The sequence below is a fragment of the Engystomops pustulosus genome, chromosome 4 (genome assembly GCF_040894005.1).
Source record: "Engystomops pustulosus chromosome 4, aEngPut4.maternal, whole genome shotgun sequence".
Classification (NCBI taxonomy): Eukaryota; Metazoa; Chordata; class Amphibia; order Anura; family Leptodactylidae; genus Engystomops; species Engystomops pustulosus.
The window spans coordinates 20,056,775-20,071,318 of record NC_092414.1 but is presented as its reverse complement, the minus strand read 5'-3'; the positions used below and the strand labels follow the sequence as shown (position 1 = coordinate 20,071,318).

The 14,544-nt window shown below is 43.9% G+C and overlaps 1 protein-coding gene across 2 annotated transcripts in view; it reads right to left on the bottom strand.

The window, feature by feature from the left end:
* The window catches only part of CRACR2A (calcium release activated channel regulator 2A), an 86,850-nt gene that overhangs the window by 8,527 nt on the left and 63,779 nt on the right, over window positions 1-14,544 (bottom strand). For both annotated transcript variants that reach the window (XM_072145426.1, XM_072145427.1), the window contains exons 9-15: window positions 13,279-13,350; window positions 12,903-12,948; window positions 12,268-12,359; window positions 8,803-9,139; window positions 8,574-8,706; window positions 3,596-3,677; window positions 214-328 (exon numbers count right to left, since the gene is read on the bottom strand). In XM_072145426.1, the coding sequence (XP_072001527.1) occupies window positions 214-328; window positions 3,596-3,677; window positions 8,574-8,706; window positions 8,803-9,139; window positions 12,268-12,359; window positions 12,903-12,948; window positions 13,279-13,350 (877 nt within the window). The remainder of the gene's footprint in view (window positions 1-213; window positions 329-3,595; window positions 3,678-8,573; window positions 8,707-8,802; window positions 9,140-12,267; window positions 12,360-12,902; window positions 12,949-13,278; window positions 13,351-14,544) is intronic.

The window sequence follows — 14,544 nt, the reverse complement described above, 5'->3', positions numbered from 1 at the left end:
TCTCATATCTATCTATCTCATATCTATCTATCTCATATCTATCTATCTCATATCTATCTCATATCTATCTATCTCCTATCTATCTATCTCCTATCTATCTATCTCATATCTATCTATCTCATATCTATCTATCTCATATCTATCTATTTATCCTCCAATCTTTTTGTGATATTTTACAGCCACCCCCCCCCCCCTTGTATCCCTCTATGTTACCTCCACACTGGTGAGCCACTGGCGCACTGCGGTGAATGTGTCTTTGGAGGTGACATCATACATAACAATGACCCCATCAGCTTTCCTGAAGAACTGCTTGGTGATGCTGCGATACCTGCCATAAACAAAACAAATTGCGGGAAAATTCAAAAAAATACTTTGAGATTATGGGTTACGCTTGGGTGTACGATATAATAGAAGTCAATGAGACAATTGTCTCTATTCAGATGTTGTCACGAAAGGCCCTCGTGATCAGAGAAGACAAGCACTGAGCGATATTTCTTCAGGTTTTATTCCAGTATAACAACAAGTTACATATCAGCCATGTCCTCAGGTAGAGCGCCGCAGCTTGCTCTCCTCACAAAGGTCCATCCACAACCACTTCTAAAACAGTTTCAAAACAATATCCCCACAACCAAATCCACCCCCACCTCCTCTGCTATCTGGTTATCACCTAGTAGGGGGTGGTGGGAATTTATTACCCTAGTACAGCAACCCCCACTGGAGCTGTGGAGTCTTCTGGAGGAGAGTAGAACATTCCAGGACTACAAACTTCCAGAGGTCCATGTTACACACATGATTATATATGAATACACATGTAACACAATACAAACCCCATATAGTGATACATATCAAGAATACGTCACAGCATATCAAGGATACGTCACAGCCTACCGTGACACCCCTCCCCCCCATGACAGGCAGTCCTCCAGACGACCTCTTAACAGGGGGAGTCCTGAGGCGCCTTAAGTCGGACAGGGGGTGTCCTTAGGTAATGATAATCAGTCCAGCTACACCTGGATGGGTTCTGCTTCATGTCCAGCCAGCAGGGATAATCCAGGTACTGCAGGTTTTGTTCACAAGGGTGAGTCTGAAGATAATCTGTCATCTCCTTTCCCCTGATTTGGGATGTGACAGAATACACATGGTGGATATTCTCCATTTCCGGTGTGTTGTAGGCTCCCAGCAATGTCCTCTGTTCTCTGTCCCTTCTGTTCTCTCCCATCATTTTTCCTTCAACAGTATATCCAAGGGTTGTATCTGATGGCTGTATCACCTCATAGCCGGCTCTGTCCACATGCTGGGGTCTCCCTGAAGTCATCACTTTCTGCTTGGTTTTTGCTTTCCTCCCCCTGTCCACCTCCCCCTGACCTACTGCAGCCACAGGGTGTTCTGATGCAGGGACAGGTGTGACCATGGGAGATCTCCTAAGGCCTGGACAGAAGGCTTGTATATGTTCTGGAGAACCACATTTAAAACATTTTCGTAAAGCAGAAGGTTCCCCACCTGGCAGCACCCTGGAGGCTTGTGAGGATTGAGATGACCTTTCTTGCATGATGCATTCATTACCTCCTGTGACTGGGCTGGTGGGTTGTACAGAACTTTTCCGAGTGGCAGAGCGGCTTTCGGCATACCTGTCTGCCAGTCGTGCGGCCTCCTCTGCAGTCTGGGGCTCACGATCCATTACCCACTCCTTAATTTCCACGGGACATCTTTCCAGAAACTGTTCTTTCAGGAATAACTGTCGCAGTTCCTCATAAGTCTCCGTCTCACACCCAGAACTCCACTGATTAAGGGCATGAGATAGTTTATTGCTGAACTCCAGATAAGTGTCATGGGCCCCTTTTAGAAGGGAACGAAACCGCTGCCTGTAATATTCTGGCGTGATGGCATATCGTGCTAGCAGTGCCCGCTTAACTTCCTCATAGTCCAATCGCTCTTCTTCTGAGAGAGAACAAAATGTAGAACTCGCTCTACCTGTAAGTTTCCCGGCCAATAAACAGCTCCAGTCCTCCTCCGCAATACTGTAGGACTTACACATGATCTCAAATGTTCTCAAGAAGTCATTAATGTCCTCTCTGTCCTCCTGAAAGGTAGGGAATGCAGCTGAAAGCTTGAGAAGATCCCTGGCATGACCATCACTGGTGACTTCCCGACGTTGGGCTGTCTCCATTTCATAACTCCTTGAGACTTCCTCATGGACCATCTTTAGCAGCTCCAGCCTCTCGCTGTTACTCAATTCTCCACTGAACATTTTTAACCTTCTTTGAAATAGTTCTTCCACCCGGTCAGTATCAGACCTCTCCATGGAGACTGATGGTTCTGGATGCCGGGTACTGACCGTTACAGGAGAGGAGTCTGATGCAGCATCTTGTTCCTGGCTGAGATGTGGCATCAGGAGGGCAATGAGCTCCGCTTTCTTCTTACCCTCGGGCACAATCCCTCGATTCCTGCACCACTTCCTCAGGGTGACCACGGTCAGCTCCTCCAGCTCTTGTCTCCGCATTCTGCTCAGTGCTTCCATCCCACCGCTGCCACCAAGTCTGTCACGAAAGGCCCTCGTGATCAGAGAAGACAAGCACTGAGCGATATTTCTTCAGGTTTTATTCCAGTATAACAACAAGTTACATATCAGCCATGTCCTCAGGTAGAGCGCCGCAGCTTGCTCTCCTCACAAAGGTCCATCCACAACCACTTCTAAAACAGTTTCAAAACAATATCCCCACAACCAAATCCACCCCCACCTCCTCTGCTATCTGGTTATCACCTAGTAGGGGGTGGTGGGAATTTATTACCCTAGTACAGCAACCCCCACTGGAGCTGTGGAGTCTTCTGGAGGAGAGTAGAACATTCCAGGACTACAAACTTCCAGAGGTCCATGTTACACACATGATTATATATGAATACACATGTAACACAATACAAACCCCATATAGTGATACATATCAAGAATACGTCACAGCATATCAAGGATACGTCACAGCCTACCGTGACAGATGTATTTAGCAGATAATAGATGTGTGGTGCACACCACAGAAAAACGTTTTTGGTGTAAAATCTCAAGAAATTTGAAAACTTTATCTTAGTAAGACCAAAGTAAATCCTTAATAAGACCCAAAAGTGTCTTACTCCTAAACGTGAAGCAACTTGAAGGACCTACATGTCATTGGACTTTGGGAAATGAACTGTAATATTGTCCATAGACGACACAAATTTGGTGCGGGGTTGTACCCAGTTTAAGACCCAGACCCACAAAATAGGCCTAAACCTTCTTCAACCCACAGGAAATAGACCAAAGAAGCCTCCAGATGCCTTCTGATGGACCGTTAGGGTCCAATACTGGGTTAGAGCCTGGGCCCACCGGGGCATCCTCTGATGCTCCGGTGGGCCAGTCTGTGACTCTACAACCCAGTATAGAAGTTCCACTCCCTTTCCATGACCCTTGGGCCAACTCCCTCACCTCTTATCTGCAGCCAATGCAATCCTACCAGACAAGAGTGGAAGAGTTGGTCCTCTTCCAGCCAAGAACGGCTACATGGTTTACATAGTCACAGTGTATTATATTATGTATTATAGCATTATATGAGCCGATATAACGCACCTTTCTTGCCCAGCGGTGTCCCAGAGCTGAAGCGCCACCTGGCAGTTCTCCACTGTTACTGTCTTTACACTATAATCTATACCTGCAAGACCAAAATGAGATATGTTAGAGCAAAGAGGCCAAATCTGAGCCATGAAAATGCCATGTTTTTTTGGGGTGAGGGAATTATCAATGATTACCGAAGTAATAAAGACCATTTGGATTGTGGCTTTCAACTCGGCACCATTAACGTGTATCTCCACCAATCTCCTCACTCCCTACTTCCATATACCTTCCAATCATCCCAGATTCAATGGATGATCCTAGGCTCTTGGGTCTAAGGTAAGAGGTATACCTTGGAATTCAACTATTTGAGCATTGAAGGTTGAATACCATGGTGGTGAAGAGAGCTATTGGCCCCCCGATCCACCATCCGGCACTTTTTACTGCTCTGTGTGGCGCGTTGTGATGATGTCATCATACCTGCAGGCTTCAGAGTCTCACACAGCAGTGACAGAGAAGGGGAGAGAGCTGCTGCGCGGGAAGGAGGAGATATGAGTATAAGGTTTATTGTTTTGCCAATTGTGGAGAAATATTGGGGAAAGGGGTAAGTCACCACAAGAGGGGCATAAAGGGCCACAATGAGTGAGTGGCCACAATAGGAGCGGCATAACGGGCAACAATGGGTTGGAAGGAAAATAAGATTAAGGGGCTACAATGAGGAGCACAAGAGGTTGCCAAATAGTGGGACACATTAGGGAGGAACTATAGGTTTAGGAGGCCATAATGCGGGGGCATGATGGACCACAAAGGAGAGGTAGAAGTTTAGATGGGAGCAATGAGGGCCACAATAGTTGCCCATCATGGGCTACAAAAGGATGGAAGGAGTATACGTTTAGGGGGCAACCGTGGGGGTCACAATAGGAGGAAATATAAGCTTAAGGAGATGCAATGGGGGGGGGGGGTGTCATGAGGGGCCACAGTGGAGGGGTACAATTTCAGAAGGAAACAATAAGAGACACAATAGAGTGGCTAGAAGTTTGGGTGGTACAATGGGGAGGAGGAGGACGTCCACTGAGATGTGGTGGGAGAACAGGTTGGAGCTTCACCTATGACCCACCAGATCTACCAAGCATCAACCCAGAATAAGAGAACGCTAATTTATGTTGGCGTCTCGCTAGAGAAGGCGCCGGAGCTGTGTGAACGAGGCATGCATGGCTGGCCGCTCTTAGATTTTGGCAGCATAACCTGTAATATTACAGATCGTGGTCTGCGCTCGCTGCAGTGATAGAACCCAGGGGACATATTCAACTTTATGTTTGAGGGACCGAAGCGAGAGAGAGCGAACCTGAATAGGTAATGGAGCGCGAAAGGGGAAGTATTTCCTATGAGATTACGAAAAAAATAAAAATTAGATGCATCCTGCAACATTTTATTTCAGAAGCTAATAAGTCGAGGCTCCTGGAAATGACGAGCATCTGCTCCTATAATAACCTGGTATAATTAGTCATTATCGTTTAGCTTTTCTATTAAACAAACATATTGCGGGACATTAATAATAGATTAGGAGGCAGACATTGTTTGGATCACAATCTGATTTGCACCTAATTGCTTCAGACCATTAACTAACTTCTGCTGTTATAGATGTGGTCACACTTGCTGTTGCTCAATGAATCAATGCTATTTGATTTGCAGCACCTGAATGCAACTGACCCATGTAAGTGAGGGTTTACAAAATGTTGTCAAAGTTATTGTTAACTAAATAATTATAGGAAGATTTTTTACGATTCTAAGGACTAGATTTTAATTTTTTTATTATTTTGGATTCAAACCACAGTGTACTTTATTATTCTGCTTAAAGTATGTATTTGAATGGATGTTGGTCCAAATATTTATGTGTAATATGGTTGAACCCAACAATCTCTTGGTCAATCATAAAATGTCTATGGTTGCCCCTATTCTCTCCCAATGGCAGAGGTTTTGGGGATTTTTTTTTTTTTTTCGGATTTCAACACTTCCAATCCTCTGATCTTATAGGAGGTCTGCTGTCATTGCCAACAGTGCCAGGCAGTGGCCTTCCGCCTACTACGGTACGTTGAAATTAGTATATGGTCTAGGAAAGTGAATGGGTTCAATTTGAGTGTCGCCGGTGGGCTGGGGTAGTCAAATTATTATCAAAGATCCCTAGTAGAAGTCATTCGAAAGGTTAATGCTTCATAAAGGAGGCCCAGCGGTTTGTAGTCCCAATGTAGAGGCTCTTACAGAAGGCTGGACATTGATTACAGAGATAGGGAGAACTACGCAGCTGTGTCTTTGAGCAGAGTTCTCCCTATGACCAGACACCACATGGGAATGCATAAAGCATAGGAAGTCAGAAGCTGGGGAGGTATAGGCCATCATAATGTGTAGCATACTTCTAAGCTATAAGTTCTGTTTTTAGGGTGGGTGGGAGCAAATTTTATCTAATTTTGCTTGGCCCCTTTAAATGGAGAACAGTTACAGATGCTATTAGTTCAAGTTAAAGTCTATAAATCCTAAAATTGTGTTTTCAGTACTTTATAAGTTGCTATGAGCAGGAATCGTACATGACCCTATAGTAAACCTGTCATTGGGAAGCCAGGAGCGATATTTTTCCGTCAGATGCTGAGGATGCACTGTAAGTGTCTCTCCCCCCCCCCCTGCTGGAGTCTCTTTCCGCTCATATTACAAACTGTGTTTATTGTGCGCCGTGGATCCTTCTCACATCGTATCGTGGGGCGTTTTTAATATAAATGATGCTGATGTGATGCAAAACAGCCAAGTGCTTCCGATAAATCAAGAGAAATATCCGTGAGACAGCGCACAAGCTGCTGCAAAGCAAGGGAACTGAGGATTGTTGACTGTATTTTTTCGGGTGGACCGGTGGGGGTCCTGTCGCTGATGAAGAGTAGTCTTGAGTATATTTATCTGGATGGAGTTACTGGGTGTTTTTAGTCCAGTATCTCTGTACTTATTGAAGGTTTCATGCTAGGGGATGGAGTAGAATGTAATGTAGGCACAGATATTACTTTGTCTCCCTGTAAGTTATGTAAGGGCTAGTATGGTTACCTCCCTTCTTTTGTAAATGATGAAGGCACAGATAAAGCTGTATCCCTGCTTCTTCCCTGTAAATTATGTAGGCACAGATAGCACTCCCTGCCTCTCCTTTCCTCTGAACAATGTAGGCACAGATAGTAGTCCCCCTTAGTCTCTTTATGTAAATAATGAAGGTACAGATAGTACTGCCGGTCTGTCTCTATATGTAAAGAATGAGGGTACAGATAGTACTTCCTGTCCGTCTATATATGTATATAATGAAGGTACAGATAGTACTGCCTGTCCGTCTCTATATGTATATAATGAAGGCACAGATAGTACTTCCTGTCCGTCTATATATGTATATAATGAAGGCACAGATAGTACTTCCTGTCCGTCTATATATGTATATAATGAAGGTACAGATAGAACTGCCTGTCCATCTCTTAATGTAAAGAATGAAGGCACAGATAGTACTGCCTGTCCGTCTCTTTATGTAAAGAATGAGGATACAGATAGTACTGCCTGTCGGTCTCTTTATGTGAATAATGAAGGTACAGATCTTGTTTTTTTCATTCCACAGTGAATAGATAATACTGTATTTCTGTCTCTGTAAATGACTTTAGCACCAATAATTTCTTGTTGTATTCTCACTAAACAGCATGGGGCAACATCATTTACATAGTAATAAGCTCCTCTGTTCCTCTTGTCATCTAATTCCACCAGGTACAGTGAGCGCTCTTTTGAAATCTCTTCCCATAGTTATTTTAGTACAGATAGTACTGTTTGTCTGTCTCTTCCTCTGAATAATATAGATACAGATAGTACTGCCTGCATTTCTCTTCCTCTGAGTAATATAGATAGTACTGCCTATCTGTATCCTACTCTGAGTAATGTAGGTACAAATAGTGTGTGACTGCCTGTGTTTCTCTTCCTCTCAAATAATGTAGGTAAATATAGTACTGCCTGATAGTCCCTACCCCTAAATAATGCAGGTACAGAAAGTACTACCTGCTTCTCTCTTCCTTTAAATGATGTAAAGAAAAATAGTACTGCCTGATGCTTTCTTCCTTTTAATAATATCGTTAGAGTACAGCCTACCTGCTTCTCTCTTCCTATAACTAATGTAAATACAGATAGTACTACCTGCTTGTCTCTACCTATAAACAATGTAAATACAGATAGTACTGCCTGCTTGTCTCTACCTATAAACAATGTAAATACAGATAGTACTGCCTGCTTGTCTCTTCCTTTAAATAATGTAAATACAGATACTACTGCCTGCTTTTCTCTTCCTATAAACAATGTAAATACGGATACTACTGCCTGCTTGTCTCTTCCTATAAATAATGTAAATACAGATAGTACTGCCTGCTTGTCTCTACCTATAAACAATGTAAATACAGATAGTACTGCCTGCTTGTCTCTTCCTTTAAATAATGTTAATACAGATACTACTGCCTGCTTGTCTCTTCCTATAAACAATGTAAATACGGATACTACTGCCTGCTTGTCTCTTCCTATAAACAATGTAAATACGGATACTACTGCCTGCTTGTCTCTTCCTATAAATAATGTAAATACAGATACTACTGCCTGCTTGTCTCTTCCTATAAATAATGTAAATACAGATACTACTGCCTGATTGTCTCTTCCTATAAATAATGTAAAAACAGATACTACTGCCTGCTTGTCTCTTCCTACAAATAATGTAAATACAGATACTACTGCCTGCTTGTCTCTTCCTACAAATCATGTAAATACGATACTACTGCCTGCTTGTCTCTTCCTATAAAGATGTAGGTAAAGATTTTGCTGTCTGCTTGTCTCTTCCTGTAAATGATGTAGGCACAGATAGTATTGTTGGATGGTCTTTTTAAGTAATGTTTAGGTAGTTTTTTCTTTCATCCACCAGTCTATGAAGAATAACATTCTAGATACGTACCCACCGTAGCAGAAGTCCCAGGGTAAAAATTGTCTTCGCAAAACCTTCTAAGGAAGGATGTCTTTCCCACACTGGAATTTCCCACCATAACTATTTTGAATAATCGATCTGGCGGACTGTAAATATGTTCTTCCTTTAAATAAATTTAGAATTAATTGATATGTACAGGATTCCGAGGAATATCCACTTGACTTCCCCCAACCCTCTACCCTATCCCCAGCAAACCTACATTTGGTAAGGTCTCTTTTCCAACCGGTTGACCTCTCGGAGAAGATGGGACATCCTCCTTCGGAATTTCATCTTTACTTTGGAAGATCTTTTCATTATTGACTAGGTTTTCTTCCTTTTCGTCAACCTCCTGCCAGTCATTCAAAGGTCTCTCATGTTGATGCTCTAAATACTGGGGGAGATGATCCTCTTCGATGGAAATTATTCGTTGTAGATGGTGGGCTTTGGCCGGTTTGCTCTCCACATTGGCGTCAGTCTCCGTTACAGACATACCAACACCGTTCAACCCAACAGAGGTCTGTTTAGCTGGAAACACATCATCTTCTTCAGATGACTGACTGTTGGAATAGCCGCAAAAATCATGAAGTTATTCAAGCAATTAAAGTTAAATTTCACCCAAAAAAAAGATATAAAAATTTTTGGCATGGACATTATTTTTGACCAAAATTGTAATTTTTTCATCATAATGCAATTTGAAGGCCTATTGTTGAGGTAGAACATCCATTACCATCCAATCTATTTTGAGCTGTGCTCTGCCTGTTCTTGGATTCGCGGTATTGTACGTATTCTGGCTATAATTCATCAAATTCAATTAATTGTGAAGAAGAAGAATAATTGAGTGCGTCTCTTAGGATGTGCTTCCAATTAGCGAATAATTAGCTGATGTGAGAATGCATTAAAATATAAAATAACCCACCCAGCACTCCAAAGTCATTTGGTCTCCTGTAGAGCATCCGAAAATTAGATGTTCCGCTAACCGAATAGAGGGCTTTATTAATTATACGGCTCCACGTAGGGAGGGGGCGCTACTACAATCTGACGTCAGCGGCCGAAATACACAGTAGAAATTTCGGAACACAAATTAATTTTTTGGGGTCAAATCTGAGTCCTTCTTAACATCTGCCAAAAAGAGAGCTGTGACCTTTGAAGATGCTACACAGAGGATGTCTCCTCGTAGAGAACAATAGTCAAGTAGATTTAAGGGGAACCAGTAGGGTGTTCTGTGGTGTTCTATCTGATTTTGATAAACTCTGTGATATATGAGATTATGTGATTTGGAGAAGGATTTCATTGGAGAGAGTTCTCTCACTCTCAATCACTATGTGTGGGCGGATTAATCAGGACTCTTACTGTCAATCACTGTGTGTGGGCGGAGTAATTATGACTCTCACTGTCAATCACTGTGTGTGGGCGGAGTAATCGCGACTCTCATGGTCAAGCACTGTGTGTGGGCGGAGTAATCAGGGCTCTCCCTGTCAATCCCTGTGTGTGGGCAGATTAATAAGGACTCTCACTGTCAATCACTGTGTGTGGGCGGATTAATCAGGACTCTTACTGTCAATCACTGTGTGTGGGCGGAGTAATTATGACTCTCACTCTCAATCACTATGTGTGGGCGGATTAATCAGGACTATCACTGTCAATCACTGTGTGTGGGCGGAGTAATCGCGACTCTCATGGTCAATCACTGTGTGTGGGCGGAGTAATCAGGGCTCTCCCTGTCAATCCCTGTGTGTGGGCAGATTAATCAGGACTCTCACTGTCAATCACTGTGTGTGGGCGGATTAATCAGGACTCTTACTGTCAATCACTGTGTGTGGGTGGAGTAATCAGGACTATCACTGTCAATCACTGTGTGTGGGCGGAGTAATCGCGACTCTCATGGTCAATCACTTTGTGTGGGCGGGGTAATCAGAACTCTCATTGTCATTCACTGTGTGTGGGCGCAGTAATCAGGACTCTCACTATCAATCACTATGTGTGGGCGGAGTAATCAGAACTCTCATTGCCAATAACTGTGTGTGGGTGGGATAATCAGGACTCTTCCTGTCAACCACTGTATGTGGGGGGAGTAATCAGGACTCGCATTGTCAATCACTGTGTGTGGGCGGAGTACTTAGGACTCTCACTGTCAATCACTGTGTGTGGGTGGAGTAATCAGGATGCTCACTGTCAATCACTGTGTGTGGGTGGAGTAATAAGGACTCTCACTATTAAGTACTGTGTGTGGGCGGGGTAATCAGAACTCTCATTGTCATTCACTGTGTGTGGGCGCAGTAATCAGGATTCGCACTGTGTGTGGGCAGAGTAATCAGGACTCTCACTATCAATCAATATGTGTGGGCGGAGTAATCAGAACTCTCATTGCCAATAACTGTGTGTGGGTGGGATAATCAGGACTCTTACTGTCAACCACTGTATGTGGGGGGAGTAATCAGGACTCGCATTGTCAATCACTGTGTGTGGGTGGAGTAATCAGGATGCTCACTGTCAATCACTGTGTGTGGGTGGAGTAATAAGGACTCTCACTATTAATTTCTGTGTGTGGGCGGGGTAATCAGAACTCTCATTGTCATTCACTGTGTGTGGGCGCAGTAATCAGAATTCGCACTGTGTGTGGGCAGAGTAATCAGGACTCTCACTGTCAATCACTGTGTGTGGGTGGAGTGATCAGGACTCTCCCGGTCAATCACTGTGTGTTGAAAGAGTAATCAGAACTCTCACTGTCAATCACTGCGTGTGGGCGGAGTAATCAGAACTCACTGCCAATCACTGTGTGTAGGTGGAGTAATCAAGACTCTCACAGTCAATCACTGCGTGTGGGCGGAGAAATCAGAACTCTCACTGCCAATCACTGTGTGTGGGTGGGATAATCAGGACTCTCATTGCCAATAACTGTGTGTGGGCAGGGTAATCAGGACTCTCACTGTCAATCACTGAGTGTGGGAGGAGTAATCAGGACTCTCTTTATTAATCACTGTGTGTGGGCGGGGTAATCAGAACTCTCATTGTCAATCACCGTTTGTGGGCGGAATACTTAGGACTCTCACTGTCAATCACTGTTTGTGGGCGGAATACTTAGGACTCTCACTGTCAATCACTGTTTGTGGGCGGAATACTTAGGACTCTCACTGTCAATCACTGTGTGTGGGTGGGGTAATCAGAACTCTCATTGTCAATCACTGTTTGTGGGTGCAGTAATCAGGACTCGCACTGTGTGTGGGAAGAGTTATCAGGACTCTCCCTTTCAATCAATGTGTGTGTGCGGGGTAATCAGGACTTTCACTGTCAATCACTGTGTGTGGGCGGAGTAATCAGGACTCTCCCGGGTCAATCACTGTGTTTGTGGGCAGAGTAATCAGGACTCTCACTGTCAATCACTGTGTGTGGGCGGAATAATCAGAACTCACTGCCAATCACTGTGTGTGGGCGGAGTAATCAGGACTCTCCCGGTCAATCACTGTGTGTGGAAAGGGTAATCAGAACTCTCACTGTCAATCACTGTGTGTGGGCGGAGTAATCAGAACTCACTGCCAATCCCTGTGTGTGGGTGGAGTAATGATTATATGTGGGAGGAGTAATCAGGACTTTTCCGGTCAATCACTGTGTGTGGGGGCGGAGATATGAGGGCATAGGAAAAAATTTATTAGCAATTTGTAGTGGTTTAAATTCAAGTATAAGTCACCTTTTCACTGAAGGCTTCCTTTCGAAATATTTTCCAATAATGGATCCTGATCTTTGATTCTTCATTGATTTAGCTGGATTTACCTTTGATTTCTGGGTAATACAAAAAAATCAAAACTAAAAAGATTAATTAATTTTAATTTTGGACCCCTCCCCCCCTTTAATTACTTCAAGTATTTCATCCCTATTCAAGTGTGTGTTCATGAGAAGTAACACTGTGTCTGGTTATTTTGTCACTTTTAATCAACTTTTTGAGAACCTCTTCACGCGGAAGTCTCTGTCTGCAAATTTTAAATGCCCTCTGAGCTTCAGAGAGGAGACCAAGCTGCTGCGACTCACTGCTCTCCCTCCCGTCTCCATAGACTTCTATGTAATCTGACACCTTAGTGGGATTCTTTCTGTTTGTCTAGCAAGACAGAATTCAGAATGATTAGGGATTATGAGATTAGGAACGATGATAAAAGCCAAAGTAACAGGAGAAGGAAACCCTTTCCTTTTTGTAGTCATATTTCCTTTATGTAAAGTTTGTGGAAAGGTTCATAATTTGCTTAATTTTTCCAAAAATTCTTCATAGAATTGGCAAAGTTCACTATTATATCTGCATGCAACCACCAGTAGGGGGAGCTCAGGAGTTACCTGCAAGAAGCTGTCCCGTTCATCGCGTAAATGTTTATTCATTTCCCTAGTAGAAAAATAATACAGAAAAAAAATAGAAAAAATTCAAGTTAAAATGAAATTTACCTGGATAAAACAGAATTTGATTTGGCATAAAGAATGTGGCCTCTCTATGTTCCCATAAGTCTCCATATGGCGGAATGTGGATATATGATGTGGTTTTGGATATAAGACTACACCATGTCTTAAAGGGGCCATCCAAAGCTTCAGGTACAACATGGTTCATAATTGCCACTCCGTATTGAATGCAGATTTCCCCTTTAATTTTATAGGAGACTCATAAGAAAGACCCTTCCTACCTAATAAGGACGGTTTTATATTGACAGACATCACCTACCTTAGCAAGTCCAGCTGTTTCAGTAGTGCTGAGCGCTCGCGCTGCAGACTTTCGGTGACCCGGTACACCTCCCTATAATGGAGATCATTGTTACAATGGATGTGACCCTCCGTCCAGAGATATCCATGAATTTGTCTAGAGATGTCAAAGATTTATGTATCTATGTGTTACCATCCATTGGGATCAAGGATGGACGGATATCAGGGTGTTCCATTTCCCTGCAGCACCTCCACAGGACAGAAGGAGTATTACATGCTACTCATTGAAAACAATGGGGCTCATTTACTAAGGGTCCGAACGCGCACTTTTGTCGGGTTTCGCGAATATTTCAGTTTTGCCACGAATTGCCCCGGGTTTTTGGCGCACGCGATCGGATTGTGGCACATCGGCGCCGGCTTTCAAGCAACAGAAATCGGGGGGCGGATTCGGAAGAACCACGGAATTTAAAAAACAAATTGGGGCAGATTTACTTACCCAGTCCATTCGCGATCCAGCGGCGTGTTCTCTGCCCTGGATTCGGGTCCGGCCGGGATTCATTAAGGCAGTTCCTCCGACGTCCACCAGGTGGCGCTGCTGCACTGAAGAGCATCGGAACGCGCTCAAGTTCACCGGCCTATTTCTAGTGAAGGTAAGTGCAAGCTCCGCAACCCTTTTTTTGTTTTAAATGCAGCGTTTTTTCCGAATCCGTCGGGTTTTTGTTCGGCCACGCCCCCCGATTTCCGTCGCATGCATGCCAGCGCCGATGCGTCACAATCCGATCGCGTGCGCCAAAATCCCGGGGCAATTCAGGGGAAATCGTCGCAAATCGGAAATATTCGGGTAACACGTTGGGAAAACGCGAATCAGGCCCTTAGTAAATGACCCCCATTGTGTCGCAAGATCAAGCACTCACATGCACCGGGAAGAAGAAGGTGAACTCCGGCGGACCTCAGCGCAGCAGCGACACCTGTTGGATATTGGGCGCACGAACCTTAGTGAATCCCGGCAGATCCGAATCCTCATCGGACAATGCGGCGCGGGATCGCGACTGGACCGGGTAAGTAAATCTGCCCCAATATAGTCTCTGTCTAACTGATAAACATCCCTAAGATCTTTATTAAAGTGACTATAACTCTAAACCAAGACAATCCCTTTAAGAGACTATGGCAAAGATAAGACAGCTGCAAAGGAGCAGAACATCAAAAATCTGCCTATGAAAACATCTATTCTCCAAGGGACTGAGCTTCTCCTGCGCCATCTGAAGAGTTCTATGTAATTTCGGAGGAG